The sequence below is a fragment of the Neofelis nebulosa genome, chromosome 9, assembly GCF_028018385.1.
Source record: "Neofelis nebulosa isolate mNeoNeb1 chromosome 9, mNeoNeb1.pri, whole genome shotgun sequence".
NCBI classification, from domain to species: Eukaryota; Metazoa; Chordata; class Mammalia; order Carnivora; family Felidae; genus Neofelis; species Neofelis nebulosa.
Genome location: NC_080790.1, coordinates 2,192,317 through 2,219,790, shown reverse-complemented (window position 1 = coordinate 2,219,790; position 27,474 = coordinate 2,192,317). Strand labels below are relative to the sequence as shown.

General features: G+C 51.4%; 2 protein-coding genes across 5 annotated transcripts in view; both read right to left on the bottom strand.

The window, feature by feature from the left end:
- The window catches only part of RPS7 (ribosomal protein S7), a 119,572-nt gene extending 118,071 nt beyond the window's left edge, over positions 1 to 1,501 (bottom strand). Inside the window, exon 1 of the mRNA XM_058682425.1 lies at positions 1,485 to 1,501. The gene's annotated coding sequence lies outside the window, so the exon portion shown is untranslated. The remainder of the gene's footprint in view (positions 1 to 1,484) is intronic.
- Positions 1 to 27,474, bottom strand: part of TRAPPC12 (trafficking protein particle complex subunit 12) — an 86,444-nt gene that overhangs the window by 37,002 nt on the left and 21,968 nt on the right. For all 4 annotated transcript variants that reach the window (XR_009248147.1, XR_009248146.1, XM_058682417.1 and 1 more), the window contains exons 4-6: positions 17,327 to 17,440; positions 16,610 to 16,748; positions 1,338 to 1,450 (exon numbers count right to left, since the gene is read on the bottom strand). Coding sequence is in view for 2 of the 4 variants with exons in the window: in XM_058682417.1 (XP_058538400.1) it covers positions 1,338 to 1,450; positions 16,610 to 16,748; positions 17,327 to 17,440 (366 nt within the window). In the remaining 2 variants the exon portion in view is untranslated. The remainder of the gene's footprint in view (positions 1 to 1,337; positions 1,451 to 16,609; positions 16,749 to 17,326; positions 17,441 to 27,474) is intronic.

Sequence of the window (27,474 nt, the reverse complement as noted above, 5' to 3'; positions counted from 1 at the left end):
CAAAAAGGACTAAATCAAACTAAAATGCTTTTGACAGCAAAGGGAATCATCAACAAAATGAAAAGGCAACCCACTGAATACACGGCGTATCTGATAAGGGGTTAACATCCCAAATACACAAAGAGCTCATAAAATTCCATATAAAAAAACCCCGCCAGGCAGAGGGCCCGAAGAGACATTTTGCTAGATAGGGAAGACACACAGGCGACCAACGGGCACACGGAAAGATGCTCAACATCACCAATCATCACGGAAATGCAAATCAAAACCACAATGAGGTGTTAGCTCACACCTGTCAGAACGGCTTGGATCAGAAAGATAAGAACTAACAGGTGTTGGTGAGGCGGTGGGAGAAAAGGCAGCCCCGTGCACTGCTGGAGGGACTGCAAGCCGTGCGGCCACCACGGAAAACAATACGGAGGTTCTCTCAAAACTGAAAAGAGGAAGACTCTACGATCCAGCAGTCTACTTCTGGGCACTTATCTGAGAAAAATGAAAACGCTAATCCAAAAAGACATATGCACCCCTATGTTCATTACAGGATTATTTATAACAGTCAAGATTTGGAAGTTAAATGTCATAGATGTCCACGGATGGACGACCGGATTAAAAAGGTGGGGTATATACATACAACGGAATATTACTCAGCCGTGAAAAGAATGAAATGTTGCCACTTATGACAACATCGATGAGTCTAGAGGCTATTAGGCTACGTGAAATAAGTCAGAGAAAGACAGATACGTATGACTCCACCCACACGTGCAACCTAAAACACAAAACAAAACGGAAACCGACTCGGACACACAGAGAACAAACCGACGGCTGCCAGAGGGAGGGGGATGGATGAAATGAACGGGATGAAGAGGTGTAAACCTTCCGGTTGCAAAGTAAGTAAGAGAGAGATGTGACGCACAGCATGGGAAGCCAGTCGCTAACACTGTCATGACCTTCCACGGTGACCAGCAGTAACCAGACCTGTTGCGGTGACTGTTTCCTAACGTAAGTGATATTGAACCACTGGGCTCTACGCCTGGTACTAATACGGTATTGTCGTGTCAGTTCTTCTTCAACAACAACAACAAATACTAAGGAAGAAGGATTTTGGGCCCCAAGCTCTGCATCCTCTGCCCCCAACAACTTCGGCAGGCAAGAATACCACGGTCACGATGAACTGGGTCCCCCTGCCTTCCCGCAGGAAGCGGTGACGGCGGATGTCGGGTGGGTTGGGTAGAGAGTGATGTGGCTGCTCCTTCCAAGGAAGGGGAAGGGAGGGGGTTCTCCGCTGGGCGGGGTGGGGGAGGGGGTGCCAGAGCGGCTCACCCGGGCACCATCGGTACCTTGCTGCAGACGGCCTTCACTCGGTGCAGCCTGTCCAGTGACTCCTGCGGGTTCCCCAGGTACTGCTGAAGCTCCGCGTGTAAGATCCTCATCGAAAAGGGCACCATGGAGCCTGGGACGAGAGCAAAGCCAAGCTAGTTAGTTGGCGGTAAGAGAGCACGCCTTCGCGCTGAACACGCCTGCGGGAGGGAACTGCCGATGTGGCAGCGGGAGGGACGCCAGCACGTCTTCCTTTCTCGGTAAAGTCTGCAATGGTGTCCGTCGTAAAATGTATGCCGGTTTTCTCAGCAAAGCGCCACAAGGACCAAAGGCGAAGGCGATGTCCCTACTGTTTCCATAGCTGTGCGGTAACCATGTAGAAACCAGAGGCTGCGCCCTCCCGCGGCGAAAGCCGCCGCATCTTTTCTATCTGTTCGGGGAGGCAAGGTCCAACAGAAGGCTGCCCACAGGTGGGCTCCCCTGCCCACCCTGAAAGGAGGCCCGCCAGGCCCGGGGGAGCAGGGGAGGAAAGTGAGCGAAGATGTGCCTCAGGCCCAGGTCCCGAGGACGGCGCTCAGCCTGATCCGGTGGTTTGTGTGGGTGCGTGTGCGCAGCTCTGGAGGGAAAGCTCTACCTTACAGGTGCCCCGACGGGAGGCAGGGGAGCCACACGTGAAAGCTCCACCCCCAGGGCCACCCCGCAGGGGGTAATTCACGGCCACGCAGCCCGGCCAGCGTGCTGCGGGGGAGCGAGGGTGGCGCTCTGAAGAAGGGCTCACGCACGGGAATCGAAGGGGCTGCGTCAGCTCTCGGAAGAAGGGAATCTTTTTGTGAATGTCTCTTCTGATACGGTTTGGAATCTGACACCTGGTACATACATGGAGTACATGTAAACCGTCAAAATGATCAAACGGCCTGTGCTAGTTATAAAGGAGACCGTGGATATGGAAGTGACAACACGGGGCGGTCACACAGTCAGAAGAGGGCTTTTGAACACAGACCGAAGGCGTCGGTATTTAGATCCCGAATACAGTTTGGAAGATGGTCAGAAAACAAGCTGTGTGACACCTGTAAGCCACGCAGCGTCTCTGTGCCCCAGCCTGTCCCTCGGCCTAAGCATTAATCACCAGGGAGGGTCTGCCACGGGCCACGCTAGCATGGCTTTTCGCCTGTGCTTAGTCCTCTTGGAACTGTACGACGCTCTAGGGTCTTTACCAGAGACTGAAAGAAAGATCTAAAGAGGGAAGGTGAAAATAAGGAACTTGACAGAAAATAGGTTGTACTGCAATTGTAAGTCCGGACAAAAGAAAGATGACAATTACTGAATTTTAAATGTCTGAATTTTTTTTTTTTTTTTTGAAAAAAAATTTCTTTCTTGATGACACTAAATAATTCCTATGTCTGAAAACAATGGATGACTGAGTTTACATTCTGGAATGAGTTGTTCTTGGCTTCCTAGAAAGATGTCTTGACCATCAGCATCACTAAACGTGGGACTGCGCTGACACGGGAAGTGATACACCCTTTCATATCACGTAAAGAACAGGTGACAATCGCTCCCGTGTGGGTCAGAATTCACCTGCAGAGAAAGAAGGATCTCTAGAACTCTTCAAACTCTGTCAGATCAACACAGAAACAAACACTCTACTGCAAGTTCCCAGACCCACCTTAGAAACGAGCTGAATATATGAACAGGTGGCAGGGAGCCATCTGCTCTGCACCCTGGCAAATGCCCATGTACCCGAGGAAGTTTCTGCATTTAAAACGACATGCAAACACATGTGGGACTTAAGTGAAAATGAACATGCAACTTATCAAAGTTTGTGAGATTCAGGAAAAGCAGTGCTAAGAGGGAATTTTATAGCATTAGACACATATATTTGAAAAGAGACAAGATCTTAAAATCAATCATTTGAACTTCCATCTCAGAACACTACAGAAAGGCAGAGTGTGTAGAAGAGAAAGGGGAGAAATAAAAATTAAAGCAGAAATCAATGACACTGAAAACAGGAAACCAACAGAGGAAATCAACAAAACTCAGAGCTGTTTTTCTGACAAAATGAGTAAAATTTATAAATGTCTAGCCAGGCTAACAAAGAAATAGAGGAGAAGACATGAACCCTAATATTAGAAATAAAAGGGAGGGAGGGCGCCTGGGTGGCTCAGTCGGTTGAGCGTCCGACTTCGGCTCAGGTCATGACCTCGCGGTCATGGGGAGTTCGAGCCCCGAGTTGGGCTCTGTGCTGACGGCTCGGAGCCTGGAGCTGCTTCGGATTCTGTGTCTCCCTCTCTCTCTGCCCCTCCCCTGCTCACGCTCTGTGTCTCTCTGTCTCTCAATAATAAATAAACGTTAAAAAAAAAAAAAAAAGAAATGAAAGGGAGGGACACATCACTACTCACCATACAGACACTAAAAGGATAATAAAGGAATATTAAGGACAACTATGTCCACAAATTTCATAACTTAGATGAAATGGACCAATTCCTTGAAAGACACTGTTTATTAAAAATCACCCAACTGACACTGATGGTGAGCATCTTGTCATCTGTCTGTCATCCTTCTGGATGTTTCTTTGGAAAAGTGCCTATTCATGTCTTCTGCCCATTTCTTCACTGGACTGTTTTCTGGGTGTTGAGTTCCGGGTGTACTTAATGATGAGAAACTAGACGTTTTCCCTGTAAGATCATGAATAAGGCAAGGATGTCCTCTTTTTACTCCTATTGTACATCATACTAGAAGTCCCTAATTAATGCAATAAGACAAAAAAAAAAAAAAAAAAGGAAAAGATGTACAGATTAGAAAGGAAGAAATAAAACCCTCTATGCAGATGATAAAATCGTCTATGCAGAAAATCCCAAGAGACTGACACGAAAATGGAACAGAACCAAACAAAAAGCCCTCCCAAACATAAGCAACTAAAGGGGACAGGATACGAGGATAATACATGAGTCAGTCGGTCTGACTTGCCATACCAGCGGTGAACTGAAATTCGAAATTACAAACATATTACCCTTGACGCTAGCACCGACACAAATGAAACAGTTAAGAGGTGAACCTGACAGAATAGCTACAACTGTGTGAGGAAAACTCCAAGTCTCTGCTGAAAGAAGTCAAAGGCGACGTGAACGAACGGAACGACGCTCCATGTTGACAGACAGGAGGACGTAACATCGCCAGGGTGTCCGTTCCTCGCAGCTCCCCCGGCAGATTCAGTGCAACCGCAGTCAAAACCCCCAGGTTACTCTGTGGACATAAACGTACCGGCGGTCTGCTTTAGGTGGAGACGCAAAGACCGTAAAAATCCAACACAGTATTGAAGACATGGGCAACGCTGGAGAACGGACACCCCAAACTTTAAGACTTACTATGAAGCTACTGTGACCCCAGCAAAGGAAGAGAATGAGCGCCTCAATGGATGGGAACAGACAGCCCAGAAACAGGCCTCCTAAACCCAGCCAGCTGATCTTCAGCGAAGGAGGAAAGGGAAGTCAATGGAGGGAGGACAGTCCCTTTGGCAAATGGTGCTGGGACAACCAGACATCTACGTGGGGGATCGATCGAAACACAGAGCTTCATCCTTCACGAGGCTTAACCCAAAGTGGGTAAGAGACCTAAACGTAAAATGCAAAACTGTGAAACTTCTAGAACAGAACATATGAGAAAATCTAAGTGACCTGGGTTCGGTGATAACTTTTTAGATACAAAAACACGATCCGTGAAAGAAAAAAAATTGGGACTCATTAAAATTAAGAACTGCCCTGTGAAAGACCATGTCAAGAGAATGAGAAGTGACAGAAAATCCTGGCAAAATGCACATCTCATGAAGAAAGGGGTTGTATCCAAAATATACAAATAACTCTTAAAAATCAACAAGAAAACAACTCAATTAACAAATGGACAACGGATCTGAACAGGTGCCTCAACGAAGGTATACAGATGGCAAATAAGATATGAAATGCTCCCCGTCACACATCTGTCATTAGGGACCTGCAAACTGCAAACTAAAACGGCAGTGAAATATCAGCAGACACCCGCTAGAACGGGGAGTCCGGCAAGATGCCACCACCACACGCTGGCGGAGATGAGGAGCACCAGGAAATGGCGTTGATCGCCGGGGAAAGCGCAAGATGGTGCTCTGCCCTGGAAGACGGCCTGGCAGGCACAGCGGAACCAAAGCCGGGCTTACTGTAGGAGCCAGCCAACAGTGCTCCAGGCGCTTAGCCAAGTAACTGCAGAATCCGCGTCCGCACAAAATCCTGCACGAGAACGTTGACGGCAACCTTGTTCGTAACTGCCCCAAACCAGAAGCAGCCGAGACGTCTTTTGATACGGGAATGAATAAATAAACCGTGGTACACGCAGCCAATTGAGTATTTTTCAGTAATAAAAAGATACGTGCTAGCAAACCACAAGAAGCCCTGGAGGAATCTTAAAGGCACACCGCCATGTAAGAGAAACCCGTCTGAAGAGGCTACGTATTGTATGGTCCCAACATAAGACGATCTGGAAGAGGCAAAACTGAAGAGGCAAACAGATCAGTGGTTTCCAGGGGCCGGGGGGAGGGGAAGGACAAGCAGGCAGGACACAGAGGACGTTGAGGGCAGTGAAACTATCCTGCAGGGTACCATAATGGTGGATACGCATCACTGCCCACTTGTTGTCCGGACTCACGGAACATACAACCCCGGGAGTGAACTCTAAACTAATGGATTTTAATCCTAATGGACCAATCAGTATAGGTTCATCTATCGTAACAAATTTAGCACAGGAACGCAAGATGTTTACAGATGTTAATAATAATAATATATTAATAAAATCGTACGCAGAGGAGAGGGCATATGGAACTCTCTGTAATGCTAAACTTTACCGTGAACCTTAAAGAATCCGAAAAAGTAAAGATTATTTACTGAAAAAAGAGAAGACATGCCCAACCGCACACAGAATTTACTGGACAAGACAGTATCCCCAAATCACTGAAGGAAAATGTAATTTTCAGTAAGCACTGTCGGGATATGTGAATGGCCACATGAATAAAAATAAAATTAGATCCATTCTTTAAAGAAAAAGGGTTTGGGATCTCAAATTAGAAATAATAATAAAAAAAAAAACCCACAGGGGCACCTGGGTGGCTCAGTCGGTTGAGCATCTGACTCCTGATTCCAGCTCAGGACATGATCTCATGGTTTGTGAGATGGAGCCCTGCGTTGGGCTCTGTGCTCTACAGTATGGAGCTCTACATACTGGGCTCTACACTATGGAGCCTGCTTGGGATTCTCTCTCCCGCTGCCCCTCCCCTGCTCTTTTGCGTGTGCTCTCTCTCTCTTCCCCCCGAATAAATAAACATCAAAAAAAGGTGTTTTTTCCTTAGGAATACTAAAGGTAGCCAGTTATAGTCGAAAGAGGAATATTAATACTTTATTCAAGGTACATTTAACGGGTGAACAAGCTTTTATGGGCTGACCTGAGGACCTAAGTAGATATGGATTTAATTCTATGGAAAATACTTTCCAAGCACCAACTACTTTGTACGTGGACTTTGCAATGCCAGTGGTCATGCATGCAGTTTTATAGTTAAACCACAGCAAAGCGGTCTGTAGTTTGAAAATGTAATTTTTCCGTATAGCAGGAGTAGCTTCGAAGTTCACAGCTTTGAACGAAATATTCGTTTTTTAGCTGAAAGAGATAAGGAACAGATCAGAGTTATTTTACTTAACTGCATAAAAACAGGCAAGCAGGAAGAAGAATGTGCAGATGTCGGAGAACAAGGATACACCCAGGAGGGCTCGAAGCTCACAGCAAACCCTACGGGAAACACACGACACCTTGCCCCTCAGAGGGGTCCCTCCACCCCGCAGCGTCAGCCCCGGGGCCCCGGTAGAGCGCAGTCTCGGCCCCACCCCGGGACCCCCAGACCTAGGTCAGAGCGTCCACCTGACAGGGTCCCGGGGGTCTGGGTGCACAGGTAAGCTGGAGAAGCCCTACTGTGAACCACAACCTCGCTGACATGACACCCAAGTGTGTCGACCCAAAGGCGACTGTGAAGCCGTGATCTGGATTTGCACAAACGTGCCGCGGGACCACGTCCTAGCTCACAGGGCCAGATGAAAACCCGCAGTCGGCATCGCGTACAGCTGTCCTCAGACGTCGCAAGGCCGACGCCTCCTCCTTAGGTCCGTGTTGTTTCCCTGCCGCGTGCCGAGACGACAGGGCCCAGGGGCCGGGGAAGCGCAGAGACCACGCGTGTGTGTCCGTCCTGCGCGGAGCCGGCCCCTGCACAGGTGACCGCGGGCACCGCTCCCCCCACGGCTGCTTCTCAGGAGGGAAAACCCAAAATCTACTCTGTTCTTCCTTGAATGTGGGGACATAAATAAGGTCCAGAACTAATGCTCGTGGAACAAAAATTCTCCTAGAACTAAATTTTAACACGTTTTAAAAAAATTTTAGCACATTATCTTAGAACTACTGACGCGTCCTCCCTTGCCCTGGTGTAACAGGGAACAGGTCCACGGAACTCCTGGCTTCCTCGCTGCCACCAGGCCATCCGCTCCTCTGTTCACGGGTCCTCCCTTCCAGACAGGAAACAGAACCTACAACAACGCGCTCGGGGTTCTGTGGCAGGAGGGCTACTGCGTCCCCTCGCGCTGGCCGTGCTGCCCCCTCGCATCAGCTGCCTCTGCGCGCGGTCTGGTGACACCCCTGTCCCCGCTCGTCCGCACCCGCCCTGCCCCGCCAACCCCGAGCCCTTGCAGCACGCCGCGCCAGGTGTCAGTGGGGAGCCCAGGCGGCGCGGACGCAGGACAGATGTCAGCGGCAGGTGACGACAAGCACGGCTCTGTGACTGAATCTGGGAGCTGAGGACAGAAAGTGGGCGGGCGAGACTGAGCCCGAGTGTGGCTCCCCTGAGCTCTGTCCCTACCTGTGACCTTCTGAGAGGCACCTGGAGCTAGGGCCGCACAAGGAGACAGAATTCCTCCTCTTCTCTGCCTGTACCACCGAGAAGGTCTTGAATAGCTTTAGAAAATGAAAGGAAGGCACACGCCTCCCAGCCTCATGGGAAAGAGAAAAATGAAACAGATCGGAAAGAAAACAATGCCCCTTCCTAGAAAAAGAACACACTGTTCGTAGAGACAAAACACAGCACCAGCTGGAGAGACGCTGTGGATCGGTTCCAGCTTGAACAGGCTGACGGAAGTCAGCACTGTCTGCTGTGCAGGCCGGGCCCGGGCCCGGACCTACAACATGACCACTGTCCCCGGGCAAGCCACTTCCCCCTTCCGCACAGCACAGGCAGAAGCCGCTTTCCTCACAGTGATGAGGACTTGGTTTTGCTTGTTTCGAAGACACACAGGTAGAAGCACCTTTATGCCGATTCTCTGGGTCTGCACAAACCCGGCCTCCCTGCGTCTGACGCTGCGACTCCGGGATACCCTCCGGGCCAGGCGGCGCTGGCTGAGCGGGAGGACGATGACGTATGCACGCCTTCCACGCGAGCCCGGAGGCCTCTCTCCTGCAGGGACAGCGAGCCCCGAAATGAAGGGCTGGTCAAAATCCTTCAGGACCAACACTTCCCAGAGGATGTGCTTTTTCCGGAAGATTCCCACCCACGCACAGCCACGACCTGCCCAGATCTAGGTTGGCAGCAGCGTTCCCATCAATCATTCAGGAAACACGAAATGCAAACGGTCCTCCGACACGGATGCCTACAGCCTCTGCAGGGCAGTGAGCCCACGCGGCCGGCTCGGGGAGCTGGGGAGGAGGGCGCCAGAGAGAAGCGGGCCTCCGTGCTGGGCAGCGACAAAGGACACCGACCACAGGAGGCACGGGAGCTTCTCTGGGGAGGGATGTGCCCCTTGCTTCAGGAGGCAGCAGCCTGGCCATGCAGACGGCCTGGACCTCCGCTGCTCACCTGCTGTGTGTGCTGGGCGGATGGCGTCCTCCTGGGGTCTTTTCTGTCACCGGCACAGCAGGGGGCCTGAGACGGCCACGCTGCTGTGAGGCCCGGGAGTGCAGATGTCCCGCAGAGAGCACCTAACGGGACCGCGTGGGCCCTCTGTCCCGCGTTAACAGCACACAAGGGGCCTCTGCCCAGGGACTTGCGTGTCACGTCCAGGTCACGGAGGACCTCCCGCAGGGGTCACTGCTCTGCACGTGATTCCCCCCACATCTCACCCTGCTTTGCCGGTTTCCTGTCTGCCTTGATTCCCCTACAGAACGCGGAGGAGCTGCTGTCACTGATGACTCTCCTTCCTCTGCTCAGTTATTGGGACACAGGTCACTGGATGTCTATGTCTCAGAGAGAACACAGTGCCCTTCACCTTCGCCATAAAATGACCCTCAACCTACAATGTCCATGCTGCTTTTTAAGTATAACGAGCCCAGAACCATACTGAGCAAGTCCTGAAGCACCCTAGAGGATTTATTAGCTGAGTGGGAAATTCACTGCTGCCCCCGGTGCCGCGTGGCACGAGCAGACGCTGTGGACTGGACCACACCGCGCCCACGCGAGCCTAAAGTGGCTGTGCCTGATCCACGCGGGACCGACTGTAACCAGTATCTGGTAACCACAGCATTTCTCGTGGGAGACGGGTTCAGACGAGGCCTTCCACGGGTGTTCTAATGACAGGAACGGAACCCAGATGGAACGCTTACTTCCATGTCTATGATGATTTGTTCTGAGAAAAGACTGGAAATGCACTTCGAGTGATAAATGCCCCCAAGTTCTGACGTAGCATAAACTGGAAGTCTAACCTAAGCAGAGGAGGTGAATTGATTTTGTCATGGAAAAAAAAAGTAAGACATTTGAAACAGGATTAACAATTAATCCTGAGCCATCATGTATAGTTATGTGTTAAAAATTTTTTTCCAATTTTATTTATTAAAAAATTTTTTTGTTGAATGTTTATTTTTGAGAGAGAGACAGAGCACGAGCAGGGGAGGGGCAGGGAGAGAGGGAGACACAGAATCGGAAGCAGGCTCCAGGCTCTGAGCGGTCGGCACAGAGCCAGACATGGGGCTCGAACTCACGGACCACGAGATCATGACCTGAGCCGAAGTAGGATGTTCAACCGACTGAGCCTCCCAGGCACTCCAAAAAGTTTCCAAATTTAGACCTGCGACCAGAAACACAAACTTCAGGGTTCTGGAGGGAGGGCAGGAGAGGACAGAAGACACCGGCAGTGTTATCACCACTCCCAGAGGACTGGGTAGGTGACGGAAGGGTGCAGACGTGAAGCACGCGGGTCAAGTGTCTGCCCCATCAGTGTTGGTCTGACTTGGTTGTCCGTAAGGATCACGTCCTGAAATACGATTTCATACGGTATCTTCACAATGAACTCTAATAACTTGGACGCACAGACCCGAACTCGGCATCGGAGGAGGCACTGCCTTTCCGAAACATCACACTGAGGGTCATCAAACAGACTTATTTCCCATTGTTTGGCTTCAAAGTTCTCCTCCAGCGACAGAGAAAGTCAAGCAAACTCTTTCATGCCCGAGAAGTACTTTGAAAACCCAAAGTGCTGTGTGTTTGACCATCTTTCTTTCGAACGAGAGAGAGAATTCCAAGCAGCAGATTATAAAAAACGGTGGTGGGATTCTGGAAAATCTTACTGTCCCGCAACAGGCCGAATTGGAATGACTGGATACACCATCTATGTCAGAAGCGCGCCCGGGTCATCGTTTCTGAAGACAGAAACGCAAAGAAGACGTACAACACGGAGTGAACCGTCGTCGATAATCACGTATCGGTACCAGCACCAACAACAGTGACAAACGTGCCACGCCAAAGATGCTAACCCAGAGACACAACAAATGATCTAGTTACATCATCCACGGATGCAATCCCTGTCCACGAGTCTCACCGACACAAACCCTTCAGAGAGGAAAGCAGTCTGTTCTAGTGTTAAAAATGACAAAATGAAAACAACTTGATTAAAAGCAAATTAAAGAGAGGAGGCGATCACAGGCATGTGAGGAAGGATTCCCACAAGTCAAACAGGCTGTCGTGCTTGGAAAGGTATTCTGAAGCCCTGACACCAAGCATTAATTCCACAGCTGTCAACGTTAAAGACAGACAAAAACAAAAACTTTCTTCATTTTGGGTAAAGGCTGGTGCCTGTGGCCCCCCTGCCATTTCCCCTTGTCACCTCCACCTCAAAAGCTGGGGTGGCAGTGGGCTCCCCGGGGTGTGCAGGGAGGTCCCGGGGGGTCTGCCTACAGGGTCCAAGGTGGCACGGCTGGGGACCACGGGGGAACCACTCGCCAAGCCTACTGCTCTTCCGTCTTGTCCGTGTTACAGAAAGCTAAGGGGCTCGGGGTACATCCGGGGCCCGTGGGGGCCCGGGGCGCTCTGCACGGCCGTCTCGGCTTTCCGCAGCTCCAGGCAGAGGCAGGTCAGCCACCCCAGAGGGTAGACCCTCCGTCTACCTCCTGCTCATAGGTCCTCCCGGTAAAGCCACCTCCAGGCCCACAGGGCTTCACGGCAACAGCGCACTGGGGCTCAGCGAGGACCGCATTTCAGAAAGCTGTATGGTAGGGGTCTTCGCCCATTTCAACCTGATGGCACAGTTCCAATGACACAGACGTAACTGCTCTGGGCTTGTTACTTTTTTAAAAACACTTTTTTAATGTTTACTTATTTTTTTTTTTTTTTAAATTTTTTTTTTTTTTTTCAACGTTTTTTATTTATTTTTGGGACAGAGAGAGACAGAGCATGAACGGGGGAGGGGCAGAGAGAGGGAGACACAGAAGCGGAAACAGGCTCCAGGCTCTGAGCCATCAGCCCAGAGCCTGACGCGGGGCTCGAACTCACGGACCGCGAGATCGTGACCTGGCTGAAGTCGGACGCTTAACCGACTGCGCCACCCAGGCGCCCCAATGTTTACTTATTTTTAAGAGAGAGAGACAGAGAGAGAGAGACAGTGTGAGCGGGGGAGGGTCAGAGAGAGAGGGAGACCCAGAATCCGAAGAGGCTCCAGGCTCCGAGCTGTCGGCACAGAGCCCGACATGAGGCTCGAACTCACAAACTGCGAGACTGTGACCTGAGCTGAAGTCGGTCACTCAATGGACTGAGCTCCCCAGGCAGCCTGCAATGACGGCATCCTGAGCAGTTTAAAGAGGACCCTACCGGACACAATTAGAACTCACAGCTAGGGGACTTCTGTTTCAAACACTTACCTTTCTTTTTCTCTGTCCTGGGCACAGAGGTCACATGGTGTCACCATGGAGCTCAATTTTCCTTCTCTCTCTCACCACCAGCACTGACTGTCTGAGTTTCCTGCACCTGGTGACAAGTACGGGGAGAGCTCGGTGGCCGGGTGTGACCCTACTGTCTCAAGTCTGCTCATAATCCACTGTTTTGCTGCTAAACATGGAGTCTGAGCTCTGAGCGGCCGCTTCTCACCCAGCTGTCGGAAGTCTGAGCAAGAGCCTGATGAAGCAGCTCCTCCCCCAACCTCTGGGCCCCGAGGGACAGGGACAGACGTACGGCATCAGAAGGGAGGCAGCAGTAAAGTGCGGTGGAGGGCAGCAGGGCGGGGGTGGGGGGACGGGGTCCGGCCTGGGGCTGCTCGCCGCTGCTCTTTCTTTCCAGCAAGGGGGAGAATTCAAACAACCTGTTAAAAGACAGTGCTGAGTTTCTGAAACACACACACTGTGCCCTCGAGACAGGCGGAAACTACGAAATTGCTCGAGATGTGGGAGAGATGTACAAAGCCGCCGTTACTGTTCCTTTCTTGGGTGAAAATTGAAAAAACAAAACACAGCACTTCATGATTTTTACTCATGATTCATTACATATCTTGCAATGAATATTCTGAGTGGGTAAAAATTATGCCCAATATTTAAATAAAATATATTAGAGCTCATTCATAAAAGTTACTTATCTGCATTGTTATAGCCTCCTCTGTAAAGCACATCTTAATGACTTGCTTTGCTTATATACTGCAAGCTAAAACGAATGAATGAATCAAAACTTACATTTATGCTGGTTACATCACAAAACGAGAAGAAAAATTAGTAAGCATTCAGCATATCGTTGTGGATGAATGTTAACACGCCTTAGCTGAAACGTACGTATGATTTATGTCTACTTCATAACTTAAATTAGCTGCTTAATGACGCATGGCTACTATCCTCTCTTTATCCGTATCCCCATGCAATTTAATTTCAGGCGGGATCAGAAGCAGGCTCTCCTGTCCGCACATCTTTGGGAAAGCATGTCCTCAAAACTGAGGCAGAGGATGACAGGGAGTCCACACCTGGCCCTGAAATCTCACTCCTCATTATGCAGATAGCTCGGACCAGCTCCACCAACGTCTCTCTTCAGAGACGGTGAAGAGGGGCGGAGTCTCCAGGACTCCAGGACGGTGTCACAGAAGAGGGCACACGGGCGGGGGCCGAGCATTCAGAGGAAAGGCTGGACGTAGTGAGGGGCTGAAGGCTGTCACCGGCCAGCACAGGAAATAGCTGCCTTCTCGTCTCTTACGCATTCTTCAACACCCGTGGTAAGTCCGGAAGCGGCTGATGTACGAACAGTCCTTCTGAATCTACGATTCTGGACCTCAAGGGGAACAGAAATCGAAGCATCTGTGAAGCTGTGTGCTTTGGGGTAGCTGGTAGTTCAGAGCCACTGAGAGACGGGCCTGTGAACTCAGAGCTGAGTTTCGTCAGCTGAGGACGAGACACCCGTCAACGCCAGCTGCCAACCCCCAGGGCTGGCCGAGGGTGCAGCCTTCTGCCCCATGGCAGGACCACACAGCAGGGACAGGGCTGCGGCCAGGCGGGTGGGGAGAAACACTGTTTACGCCGAAGGGAACACAGCTGTTCCTCGTGACAAGTGTGAGAATACCCTATCTTCTCTTGATTTACTGGGCAGAAATATCCCCAAACATCCCCCCTGGATACCGCCCCGAACCTCTCTGTTGGGCACCTTTCCATCAGAGTGGTTAAGAAGCGGCCACAGATGGGGCACCTGAGTGGCTCAGTTGGGTGAGCGTCGGATTTCAGCTCAGGTCATGATCTCGGCAGTCAGTGGGTTCGAGCCCTATATCGGGCTCTGTGCTGACGGCTCGGAACCTGGAGCCTGTTTCGAATTCTGTGTCTCCTCCTCTCTCTGCTCCTCCCCTGCTGTCTCTGTCACTCAGCAATAAATAAACATTAAAAAAAAATTAAAAAAAAAGAAGTGGCCACAGAGACTCACTCCTTTCTAGGGTGGAAGCGTGCTCATCACCTTCCAGGGAAGGGAGGGACCTCAAATGGCTGGAAAGTGTAGACGAGAAAGGACACGATTAATTTACAAGCCAGAGAAGTGTGCCCTGAGCTACCAGAGAAGGCTGCACCCTCCAAAGGGCGTGGTCTGAATTTCCAGAATTTCCAGCCACTGTGGCTGTGGGGGGATGAGGGGCTCACCCACAGCTGGACTGCGACAACCAGCCACTGGGGCTTCCGGAGCTGGAGCGTGGGTAGAGAGTCAGGGAGGGTCCTGGCCGGGACCTAAGGCAGACGTGAGCCGCGAGCAGTGGCAGGACCGACGGGGAGCCCGGCACCCCCTGTCCCACCTCCTCCGCCTGTGATAACACCAGGCGGCTGGGGCATCCTCGAGAAGGCTCCACTCACGGAGGCTCCTGGCTCTCGTCTGTGCCCCGCCAGACCTGACGGGCCACTGGCTGGGAAGAAGTTCAGGACGGGGCCCTGCTGTCCCCTTCCTGACCCCGAGTCTACGCAACTCCCCACCCTGTGGGGAGTAAACACGGTGAAGGAGAAAGCCCCGAGAATGCAGAAAGCTTGCTCCTTCTGTCCCTTCCACAGAAACAGGACGTGCCGTTTTAAGGAAAAACAACACAGACAGAAGCTGAGAAAGGTGTTTTTCCTTCTAGTCTCAGTTCATCTATTTACCTACCTCTAATATTAACCAAGTAAGAAGTTGACTTAATTTTTTGAAAACTCTATGGCACCACTATCTTCGTTATTCGTAGGGCCTTTGTCCTCCCTTGTCCGGTTACGATTTTCTATTTTCTACCTCCAATCAGGCTCTGGGTTTCCTGAGAACCAGAACTTTTCTTTGTCATTCCTGTTACGTCCCACAAGTGCTGACCAGGTGATCTTTCGAAAGGTGGTGGTAAGATATGGTGTCTACTGATGAATTAAGAACAGAATACAACAAATAGCCAAAACGCAGTAATTACTGGGCAGAAGCCCCCGCTCTGAGCAACCTACATAAATGGCTTTGCCCGATCTTCACGACGCCCTAGAATCACCGCTGCTGTCCTGGAAAGGGTGCTGGGACAGAGGCACTGCAGGAAGTACGGGGCAGGACCTACAGGAAGTCTGACTGCAGAGCCCTGCCTTCAGTAACTACGTCTGCGGCCTCTTGGAAGTCCTCCCGAAGCTGGTTTACATTTCACAGGAACACCTGCGGGGTTTCAACACGTCTCTGAGGCTCTCTGCCCGGAAGCATTCACTCCACCTGAGCTGCTCGTGCCCTGGAAGGTTCTCTGTCACCTGCGCTCTCCCTCCTGCAGTCCCTACTTCCTGCCTCCTGACAGCTGCTCCGTGCTGCAGCCCAGGTTTTCCAGATGATGGCTGGGCTCCCTGGGGCTCCCTGGGGCTCCCTGGGGCCTGCAACCAGACTTTTAAGTAAATTAAATCAGGACAGAACTAGGAGAAAATGGCACAGAGTAAGTACCGTTGCAAGGGGGTTTTGTTTTGTTTCTACGCGTATGTTTGCAGTAAGTCATGATATATGAGTATGTTTTACTCCGGAGCACAGTCAGAAAGTCTGAAAAAACCCACCACCGGTGCTTACCCCCAATTTCACTGCTGTCCTGTAGCAGGTGCCTCAGATGGCTGCACCGGCTGCTATGTCCGGGGAAGTGCATTTAGAAAACCCAGCGAGGGGGCACCTGGGTGGCTCAGTCGGTTAAGCGTCCGACTTCGGCTCAGGTCATGATCTCACGGTCTGTGAGTTCAAGCCCCGTGTCAGGCTCTGTGCTGACTGCTCAGAGCCTGGAGCCTGTTTCCGATTCTGTGTCTTCCTCTCTCTCTGACCCTCCCCCATTCATGCTCTGTCTCTTTCTGTCTCAAAAATAAACGTTAAAAAAAATCTTTAAAAAAAAAAAAAAAAAGAAAACCCAGCAAGGTCATTCGGTAAGTCAGGGCTCACTGCTGGGTTACTTACTTGAGGTTTCCAGCCCGGATACGGAAGGAAAAGGGAGGACACTTAGGTGCAGAGCAAAGCAAAGCAAAGCAAAGCAGACGCACGCAAAGGCACGGACGGGGAGCACCAGTGCCTCACCCCTCCGGCCCGGGTACACTTGCGGGTAGTACTCGTAATAGAGATCTGGCTGATCCAGGGTTCCAAAGGGCTCGAACTCCATTTCGGCGTTCTGGAAGAGGCCCAGCTTCACCAGCAGCGCCAGCCTCACAAACCAAAGCTGAAACACAAAACATAAGGGAGACGACAGGCTGCCTACGTGGGTCACTTTCAGAAATTCCTATTTACTACGAATTTGGTAGCAGAGCTTGATTTCCAGTGCATCCGAACGAAGGCCAAACTTTGTTTCTTTGCGCATTTGCCTAACCACGTGTTTCTGAGAATACTCCTGAGCTTGGTAAGAACGACATGAGTGATTTCGTCTAATCGTCTCAGTCGGACAATCCTGTCAGGCAGGAGAAGGAGTCCAGTGGGCGCGGGCGTGAAGGGAGGGCAGCTGTGGACAGAACCCTGTCTGGGGAGGGCACTGAAGGGCACGGAGTCAGGAGGGGCGCGTGTCAGAGAGGGCCGTGCGACGAGGGTGAGCGGTCAGCTCCGAGGGGCTGGAGGCCCTGGGCGCAGAGGCACGGTGGGAAATCAGCTCGCATCCGTGCCATCGGGCCAGGAAGGCCAGAGTCGGCCGTGCTGGCGTGCAATCTGGGCCACGAAAGCCCATCTTCGTCTCAGGTTTTTCTCAGTGGCACGAAAGGTCGGGCGCCTTCTGTGTCCCCACGTTTCCACCACCCAAAGGGGCCGTACCTGCAGCGAGTCTGCTGTGTGGCTGGTGGGCAGCCCGCTCTTGCCGTAGCCTTGGCCGTGGGCGGTGAGAAGGCGCCCGCACAGGTCGACCGCCGCCCTCCAGTTCCTGCAGCTCTGGAAGACACAGGGGATACGTGACCAAATCGCAGCCACTCGGGCACACGGCACCTGCTGGGCTCGGGGCGGCTCCCGCCACCGCGGGCGAGGACAGTGAGGCCGGACGGTGGCAGGGACTGAGCGCAATGCCACTTGTCACCGCTGCGTGTGTAATTAGGCGAGAAGGACACCAAGCAAGAGATGAGCAAATCCTACAAACGTTAACGCTGAACAACCGGCAGAACACGGGGAGGAGAACTCTTGTTGGAAAGCCCCCCCCCCCCCCAAATCTAGAACACTGCTTTCCGTTTTCATCCAGATAACTTCATTTTGTAATTTCCACAAATTTAAAGTTAATAACTTAATTTTATGCTATGCGCCGGATACATTTATCTGTATCGGGAAGATCTGCGTGTGTCTACAAAACGAGTGGCTTCATATGCTAAATGTTTAATTCTATTTTACCAAGACGAAAAAAGATGGCTGATAGGGATGTGTCAGCCGGTCAACCTGGACTTACTGTGTTTGTCTTTTGACCCCGAGGCAATGAAGACAGGAGGGCCAGCAGGCAAATGCAGGGGAACATGTTATCAGAGAGAACGTTCCGGCGTTTTAAGAAGCAAAAAGTGGATGCTCACTCCTATCTACGTATCCCCTCAGCGCAACAGGCGCCAACCAGCTTCGGACACAGCAGACGCACCCGGTCGCGTGTGTGGCCGACAGACATACAGACCAGGTCAGGCCCTGTGGGCAGAGAGCCGGCCGAGTGCACAGCCTTCCGTGCGTTCACCTCAGGATCCAGCGAGGAAGGCGGATATGAAACAAAGTGTTTTTCCGAAGATCACTCAAGTGATTCTGCACGCACCCCAAGTGCTTTCTGAAGCAAGTGCCACGGTGCACGTCACCAGGTGGCCGGACTTAATGTCAGGGAACGGAAAGCTGCTGGAGCCAGACATGAAGGAGGAACAGCGGGGTCCGGCAGGGGTAGGACCCTCCAGGCGAGGGGGAGACAGTGTGCGTGAGGGACCCCGGTCGATCCCGGGATCCCGACGGCAGGCACACAGGCAGTGAGAGTGCAGGTGTGGGCAAGAATGGGATGTCAGCAAGGAAGGCCTCAGGCCACGAGAGATCCAGATGCATCCTGAGGGGCTGGGGAGCCTCGGAAGGGCTCCGAGCAAGGGAATGACGCGATGCTGTTTAACGCACAGATAGCGGAGCAGTCCCCCACCTCTCCAGGTACTGAGGCACGCACTGCCCCTGCGGGCACCCCACCCCTCCCCAGGCGGAACCCCAAGTGGGGGTGAGGACCCAGAGAGCACGGGCCTGGCTGCTGATTGCGGACTCTCCTGACAGCAGCCCCGAGGGCCCCTCAGGTGGAAGCCTGGGCCGACGGGGGTGCTCCGACTGCTGGGGGAGAATCACAAGTGCGGCTGTATATTCTGGACTTGCAAATGGGAAAGCTATTCGGCCAAGTCCAAATCAGTTCTGTGTACATTCTAAGCAGATCCTGTATACAGGGGCAATTAATTATTGCTCTCTTCCCAACTGCCTCTGTCACACAGGCTGGCCTCTCCTGCTGGTGGCGTCAGATCTGAACTGAGTGCTCAGGGCAGTCCTCCTGGGAAATGACTTCAGCTGGCCTCCCAGGAAATGACCCCAGTGAGGAGGGCAGGAGGGGAGCTCCAGTGGGCAAAGGCCTGGTGTGAGTGGGGGCTGTGGGGATACGAGCGACGGGAGGGAGGAGGCCGGTGTGGTCTGAGAGAGGTGCGGCAGGTAAGAGGGGGCCTGGCAGGGGAGGATGAGGGGCAGGTAGGGGTGGGCAGTGCAGGTGTGGTCAAGGGGCAGGTAAGGCCAGGCCAGCCTCCGGAGGCTTCCAAGGGCACCGGCAACACGTCCGGCTCACGTTCCAGAAACATCAGCCCCTGTGAGGATGACGCATGAACCTGAGGGGCGAAGCAGGTGTCGGTGAAGCCGGTGTCCAGGCCTGATGCTGGCGACCTGTGTGTGGTCCACAGGCTCTATCCACGTGGTGCACGGTCTGCACGCAGTTCCGGGACCCAGCCTCCTGCACGTGGTCCGTGTTGTCTAAGGCTGGTTCTGGGCTCCCACGAAGGAGGTGAGGTCACAGCAGAGCTGAGTGGCTGCCCCAGAGACTGAGGGGCCCCCCGAGCCTAAGATACTCCCAGGTGCCACCCAGGCCTGGCCACTGCCACTTCCAGGGAGACCGTGGACCACGTCCCCCTTATGACTGGTCCCGAGCAAGAAAGGCGGAGGAACAGAAACTTCTAGAGCCACTTGACAGAGTACTTATTGTCACGCACGATAACAAAAGGGGGCTTGTACCCAGTACGTGTTTTTCATATTGTTAATGTAGACGGAATTTTACAGAAGCTTCGGTCTGGGGGGCGCCTAGGTGGTTTAGTGGGTTGAGCATCTGACTCCTGATTTTGGCTCAGGTCGTGATCTCGGGGTCACGGGATGCAGCCCGGCGTGGGGCTCTGTGCTGAGCATGGAGTCTGCTTGGGATTCTCCCTCCCTCTCCCTCCCTCCTGTGGCCCCCCTCTCCTCCTCTCCCCTGCTCACACGCTCTCTACAATTAAAGAAAAAAAAGGGTAAGTTTCAGTCTGCTGAAGATTGAAAAGTCCCGAGAAAACGCCCGTCCTTCCAAGCCTGAAAAGCACGGTTGCAGGCGGCTTGTACTAGCGTGGGCGTGTGGACAAGGCCAAGGGACACGGCCGAGTGGCGACCTGACACGGGGAGCGGGGCCGTAGGATGGGTCTGAGAGCTGACGTGCCGCCCAAGGGCGGTGAAGCGGTCATGGAGACGGGGAAGGCTGGAAAAGGTCAGAGCTCAGAATCCGGAATTCGGTTCCGACAACGATGCATCTGAGGGCCTTTGAGACATTCACGAGGAAGAGGAAAACCAGCCGCTTCCGTGCGGGTCTGAGGTTAGGAAGAGAGGAGGGCATTGCCCTGGGGCAGTGTGGGGTCTGCACGTGCAGGGGGTGGCCGGGCTGGGGGGAAGGATGTGGGTCTGGGGTGCAGGGAGGGACAGTCCCCAGGGCTCCGGAGGCGGCGGGCACGGCGGCAGCAGAATCACCGTTGGCCTTGCCGAGCGCTGGTGCGACGGGCTGATGGGGCGGGAAGTCGGACCGAGAGACACGGGTGGACCGCAAGCAGGGGGGCGGGGAGACGGGGACCCCGTGAAGGCGAGGGAGGAGGCGAGGCGGTGGTGCCTGATCTGTGCCTGTTTGCAACCGAGTGGCGACGAGAAGGGTCTGGCTGCAGGGAGGCTGGCCGCGTACTGGGAAGGACGATCCACAGCGCGAGGTCCGGCGAGTCGAGAGGGAAGGACTCTGGACGCACATCTCAGCAGGCGCACGAGGTGCACGTCTGCGCCGGGAGCGAGACTTCTGTCCCACGGCCTCCCCCCGTTCTGCTCTGAGCTGGGGCGGGGGGTCACTTGTCTGCTCCAGCCAGGAGCCAGGGAGGGCTGGAGGTTTGCAAAAGGCAGGGCCCGTTCAGAAAGGCCCGGGAAGACACCACAGAAGCCCAGCAGGCTGGATGGACTGCAGCGCTGAAGGTCCCGGGAGGCGGGCCATCACCTTCCGGCCAGTGCACGCACCGGGGTGGGGCGTGGCACTTCTCCCCGGGCGCCGTGGCCCCACGGAGACCTGGCGGCCCAACGTCACCAGGGGGGGGGAAGGGTGGCAGGGAGGAGAAGCAGGCAGACACCCGTTAGCTCCCACTGCCACCTGTGCGACCTCAGGCCGGCGGGTGAAGCGCGCCCCGTCACCCGCTTGTCACCGCAGCCGGCCACCCTGCAGGCGGAAACGAGGGCACAGTCTGTGATGCGGCTGGGACTGCCGTCCCTGCCGGTCAGCTGTCCGTGCTCTCATGCGTCACAGCTGTCACCCCGGCTTCTAGCGAGGAGGGGCTGCCGAGACCACCACCCCACCCCCGACTCAGACTCCAGCTTCACGACGCCCCTCCTGCCCATTCCTGATTCGCCAGCACGCACGTGCCTGGGGGGAGACGGGCCCCCCAGGGGGACGGAATCTGGTTCTTGGGTAACAGCGATTAATGGACCTCCAAACATTAACCCCACCCGACAGAATCTTCCTCCTCAGTATTTTATTTCATGTGGGGTTGAGGGTGGAGGTGAGCAATTAGGAGAATATGTTGCAAAATGCTCCTCAGGGGCCAACAATGAAAAGAGGGCTAAGAAACACCTGCTGTGGGATACAGTCTGTCTCATCCACTCTGCGTGCACATTAAACACAGCCCAGTGTCCAAGGTCACTTTAACAGTGACTGTGTCCCACTTCCCTCTAGGTAAGCTCTTGGGACAGTGGCCTTGTCTAGAGGGCGCTTTTTAACTTTTAAAAGTATTCCTACAGTATCGTACCTATCATGTGCGTTTGTTACAAGAAATTATGAAAAAGTAAATTCACGCAACTACAAAAAGGTAGTAAAAAAAGCTACACTAGTAATGAAAGAAACATAAATTATAACTTATTAGTGATTGATTTTCATTAGCCAAAAAACAAAAAAGCAGCAAATGCCATTGTTAGCCTAAGAAATGAGAAAAAATGATTTCTGAAGAAGATACGAGTCAGGACAGACAAGGAGACACTATGGCAAAGGCGTGTGCATATTGCTGGTAAATGTACACACGGTATCATCTTCCTGAAAAAGAATGTATCAAGAGCCCCCAAACTGTCCATTCTCTGGGACGCCTGGGGGGGCTCAGTCAGTTGAGCGTCTGACTCATAATTTCGGCCCTGGTCACGATCTCACGGTTCGTGAGTTTAAGCCCTACACTGGGCTCTGCGCTGACAGCATGGAGCCTGCTTGGGATTCTCTCTCTCTCTCTCTCTCTCTCTCTCTCTCTCTCGCTCTGCCCCTCCCCCACTCACACTCTCTCTCAAAATGAACATTAAAAAAACAAACTGCCCATACTCTGACCTCATTCTCCACCCAGCATTTATCTTAAGGAAATAATCATATATGTAGAGAAGATTTCTGTACAAGATGGTCCATCCCAGGATTATTTATAATAGTGTCAGATGATGCAGTTAGAAAATATTTGTAGAGACCCTTCAATATTGGACAATGTTTAAGAAATATTAATAAAAAGATACTAAAGTATAAAAAAGTAGAACATGAAGTTTTGTATAGCATATATATATACCTACATATGTATTCACATTCCCCACACAGACTTACTGGAGACATACACACAGTCAGATACGAAAATGTTAACTGACCATGGTTTTACTTCTCCTCACTTTTTCAGAATTAAGAACACGCTGTTTGGGGGCCCCTGGGGGGCTCAGTCGGTGAAGCGGCCGACCTCGGCTCAGGTCATGATCTCACAGTTTGTGGGTTCGAGCCCCACGTTGGGCTCTGTGCTGACAGCTCGGAGCCTGGAGCCTGCTTGGGATTCTTTGTCTCCCTCTCTCTCTGCCCCTCCCCCCTTGTTCTCTCTCTCTCAAAAATAAGTATTAAAAAAAAAAAAAGGACATGCTGTTTGTAAAAGGAGGGAACAGAGGTTTGTGAATGAAAAAAAGGACAGGCCGCACACACAGTGGGCCATCGCACTCGTGGATGAGGCCGTTATGTTGTGGCCGTCTAGAAATGGCACACCTCTCCCTGTGTCCCACACACCGGGGACATGCTCACCCCATCCATTACCTAGAACCGTGCTTTATGCAGGAACAAAATCAATGCGTGTTGAAATCATACTAAAAAAAAAAAATCAAGTATGGAGGTATAAGTTACGAAGTCTGGCAGTTAACACATGAGGAAAGAGGTATTTTAAAACCTGGTGGGAAAAAAGGGATTTCACGACAGTACATAAGGAGCTGCCTGACACTGAACCACCCCCGTGAGCTCCCGTGTGATCTGCTGACGGACCTCAGAGACACAGAATCCGTGTGGGTGCAAAGATACCTAAACGAGAAGATCTGACCCTGGCTACTTACATATTTGTGAAACAAAGATTCATTGCCCAGTAAAGACGCCTATCTCATTTGACGTCCACCATGTACAGATACCCACCACCAGTAAACCAGTTAAACGTGTAATAAAACTATTTGCAAGCACTCTGTGAATACGGACTCTCCATAAATGATTAAAACTACTAAAATGTACCGTATAAAAAGCCTTCAGCTCTTACTCTGATTTGTCATACTAAGATGTGGTTTCTACATCCCAAACTGGATGACATTTGTTAAAAATGAAGCCAAAACCTCTCACTTGATGGTTCATTTTTTAGTAAATGGAAGTCTACTAAAGCTTATTTATTTATTTTGAGAGCGAGCGAGCGCATGGCAGAAGGAGACAGAGAGAATCCCAAGCAGCCTCCACACGGACAGCACGGAGCCCAACATGGGGGTCGGAAGTCATGACCTGAGCCGAAATACGGGGTCGGATGCTTTACCGACGGAGGTACCCAGCGCCCCCTAAGTGGGAATCTTTTAAAGAGTGGCTCCTTTCCTAACTGAAAATAGCAAGCACAAATGCCCCCATTACAGTTTCTCCCAATGTAACTGTCCTGCAGGTGGCTGAATACAGAAGCTGTACGAGGACACTCGTAGCTCCTAAGTGGGTCGTTACTAAGCAAGGCCATTTTCTGACAAATACTGATGGTCTATAGATGACGTGTACTGACATCTAAACGAACTTACGCTAACCTGACGGCAAATTTTCCAGGGGTCAGAATGACATAATTCCTCAAGACGATGAAAAACAAACCAACTTGGGGCGGGGGGTTGGGGTGCCTCCCCACCACCTTCTTGGCGGCCTGTCTGAGTATAAGGAGCCTGGGAGAAAGGCAGGGGCCAGTCTGGACCCAGAACTTGCCAGCTGCACGGGGTCACCGCGATTCGGGACCAGAGGTGACGCAGCGTGGCTCCTTTCAAGACTAAGATGTGCATTATCTTCTGGTTTGAGAGTCACACATGCTAGCAGAGAAAGCAGAACAATGAGGATGATTTTCCTCATATTACAACTTAAAAGGAAACAAACGAGGAGAGAACACAGAGAAGTTGTGAGACAAGTTTACCATTTACAATTTGTATTTCCCCAAATATTTCTTTTTCATGATAAGAGAATATAAAGTATTTCTTTGTCTACACTTCAATTTAATTTGATATTTCAAGAAGATTTCCAGACAGGAATACTTTTGTTCACAGCAAGTGGGATCAACAAAGACCATAACTATCCTATCCATTGGGAGCCTGGTAGCAACGGGAGGCTGCTGACAGTCCCCAGGGGCTCCCGGAGAGCTGGACGAGGGGCCATCTGCACAGGTATGGGCGAGGCCAAGACAGCCATGAAGGGACAGAGACGCACCCAGGGCCAGGCAACAGAGGGACGCCCAGGTGGGAGGGGCCAGGCCCACAGGACCGCTGAGCCCACAGGAGGCCGCCCAGCCTGGACCCCCTCCGTCCCTCCACCTGGCCGGCTCCCGCTGCCTCGCCCATAAAGGGCAAGTGGGAGAGCAGGGGAGCAGGGCAGGGAGGCGGCAGGCGAGGAGGAGTGTCCCGGGGATGGCACCAAATGAGCCTGGTCAGCTCGGATTCTGCCACCAAACATAACTAGGTTTTCAGGGAGGGCTCTCCCAGACTGTGGGATCAGGGACGTCGTGGCTCAGGGACTGCCGGCTGGTCTTCCAAGCCGGCACGTTACGGCAGCCTTCGCACTTTGTGTTCAGGGCTCCACACCGTTCTGGGGGTTTTCTCACGCTGATGAACGTGGCTCTCCTGCGTGTACTTCAGCTGTTCCAAGGGACTTAACTACGTAACATGACTTTGTCTTATTCAATAGTAAGGTTTCCAACAGCAGTTTTGGCTAATTCAAACAATACAGCAACAAACATTCTCGAATATGTCCTGTTAAGCACAGGTGCAAGAGTCTCTCTGAAGTATACAATCAGAGGGGGGAATGTTGGGTCCAAGGTGCTGCAAAGCGTTGATGTGATCAGCTCCCGTTACGTTGCTCTGCAAAGTGGGCCTTCCAGCTCACGCCCGCAAGGACACAGGCCGCCTCCTGCACCCTGGCGGACGCCCGGTGCTGCCGTGTTGATGCGGCTGAAATGTACGACCCTCCTGTTGGGACTCACATTTGTGATTCCCAATGAAGATGAGCACCTTTTCCAAGTTTACAGGCTGTCTGGTTTCTGCGAACTGCCTCCTGCTATCATGTGCCCATTTTTCTACTGGGCTGTTTTCATTTCTTAGTCATGAAAGGAAGGTCTTAATATCTATTTCAAACATCTTCTCTCATTCTGTGGCTCACTTTTTAATACTCTTTATGGTGTTTTTGTTGTACACAGGTTTTAAAGTAGTCAAATTTATCCATTTCCCCCTAAAAGTTTTAAGAAATACTTTTCTATCCTGCATCATTAAGAGTCTCCTCAATTTTCTGGAATTTAACAAATTTTGTTTTAATTTATTTGGAATTTATTTTTGAGTGTGCTAAGAAATAAAGATCTTTGTAATTCTTCCCTTTTGAATACCTCACTAATTGCGTGCCAACACTGACTCCTCCTTTCCCTAACAACCTGTAACACGGCTCCTTCCACACAAGTATGTGTGGGGCCCCTCCCCGTACTGAGGCAGGTCCGTGTTCCCTCTCCAGGATCACTCTCCTCCGCTGTCTGTCCCTGCACAGGTGCCAAGTACAAGGCCTAGGGGACATATCCCTGTTCATGCACACCAGGTGTGTGCACACGCACGTGGGCGGTTTATTTCTTCCAGCCTCGAGAGAGCATGGCCTTCAGCTGGACTGGCCTTACAGGTGATGGGGACCTAGCAGGACCGGCCTGTGGTACCCTCTTTCCAGCGTCCTGCGTAGCTCTGGGCAGCCTGACCACTGAGCCAGGGGTTGAGGCTGGAGGAAGGGGAGACGAGGATTCTTGGAAGGACGGGCCAGGACGACCCAGAGCAGTGCTGAGTTCTAATGGCAGGTACCCCCTTCCTTCAAAACGCTGGGACCTCCCCTCAGCAACCTGTGAACCATGACTGGGGATTACACGTGGCCTGCGATTTGAAATTACAATTTTTTATTTTCTCACCGTGCTTCTGGCTATTTTGATCTCATTTTTTTCCTCCTTCTAGTCCCCTTCCTGGAGATCCTCCTCCATTCTCATTATGAGATGTCAAAAGCGTTTGGTGAAGAAATGGTTTTTATAACTACAATTTAAAACATACCCTGTAAAACTTTAAGTTCTTACAAAAATCTCATCATTACTGTAAATGACGTGTAGAACTCTGACAATAAGGTCAGTTTGATATGAGAAAGAGATCTAAATTTAAATAAATGTTCCTTTTTTTTTTTTTTTTTTACGCTAGGAAATAAGATACACTCTTTTTGAAAAACTGAACACAGGAATTCGATGACTTCTAAAAGATGAGAAAAATAGTCCAATAAAAGTCACTCAAGTAACTAACAGTATGTACATAACTTTCCCATCTATGACTCAAAAGGAATCATTAACTCTGTATATGATACCATTACAGGGATTAAAATGTCCTCCACAGGCTATGACATTCATTTCCCTGTAAATTACAGTCTTAAAATGCACGGACGTTACTTAGGAAAATACATTTTGAAACTCTTTCCTAGTCTTGATGATGAGAGGAATTACTTTAGGACATAATTAAAATACCAGGGCAAGGTAATGACTGTTTTTAAGTATTAAAAAAAATTTTTTTTTAGAGAGAGAGGGAGAGAAGGAATCCCAAGCAGGCTCCACACTCAGCATGGAGTCTGATGTAGGGCTCGATCCCACAACTCTGGGATCATGACCTGAGGTGAAGTCAAGAGTCAGACACTCAACCAACTGAGCCACCCCAGCAACCCCCCCACCCTTTTTAAAAATACATACATATTTTTTGGTAATAAGTTTTTGTAAATACATTTTCCACCTTAAATAGGTCTCCTTGTTAGGACTATAATAAAATCTCTCCTGGCTTTAAGTATTTTCAATGTACTAAAAGACCCCAAACCACTGTACCTACTTATTTGTTTCTTAAGAAAAAATTTT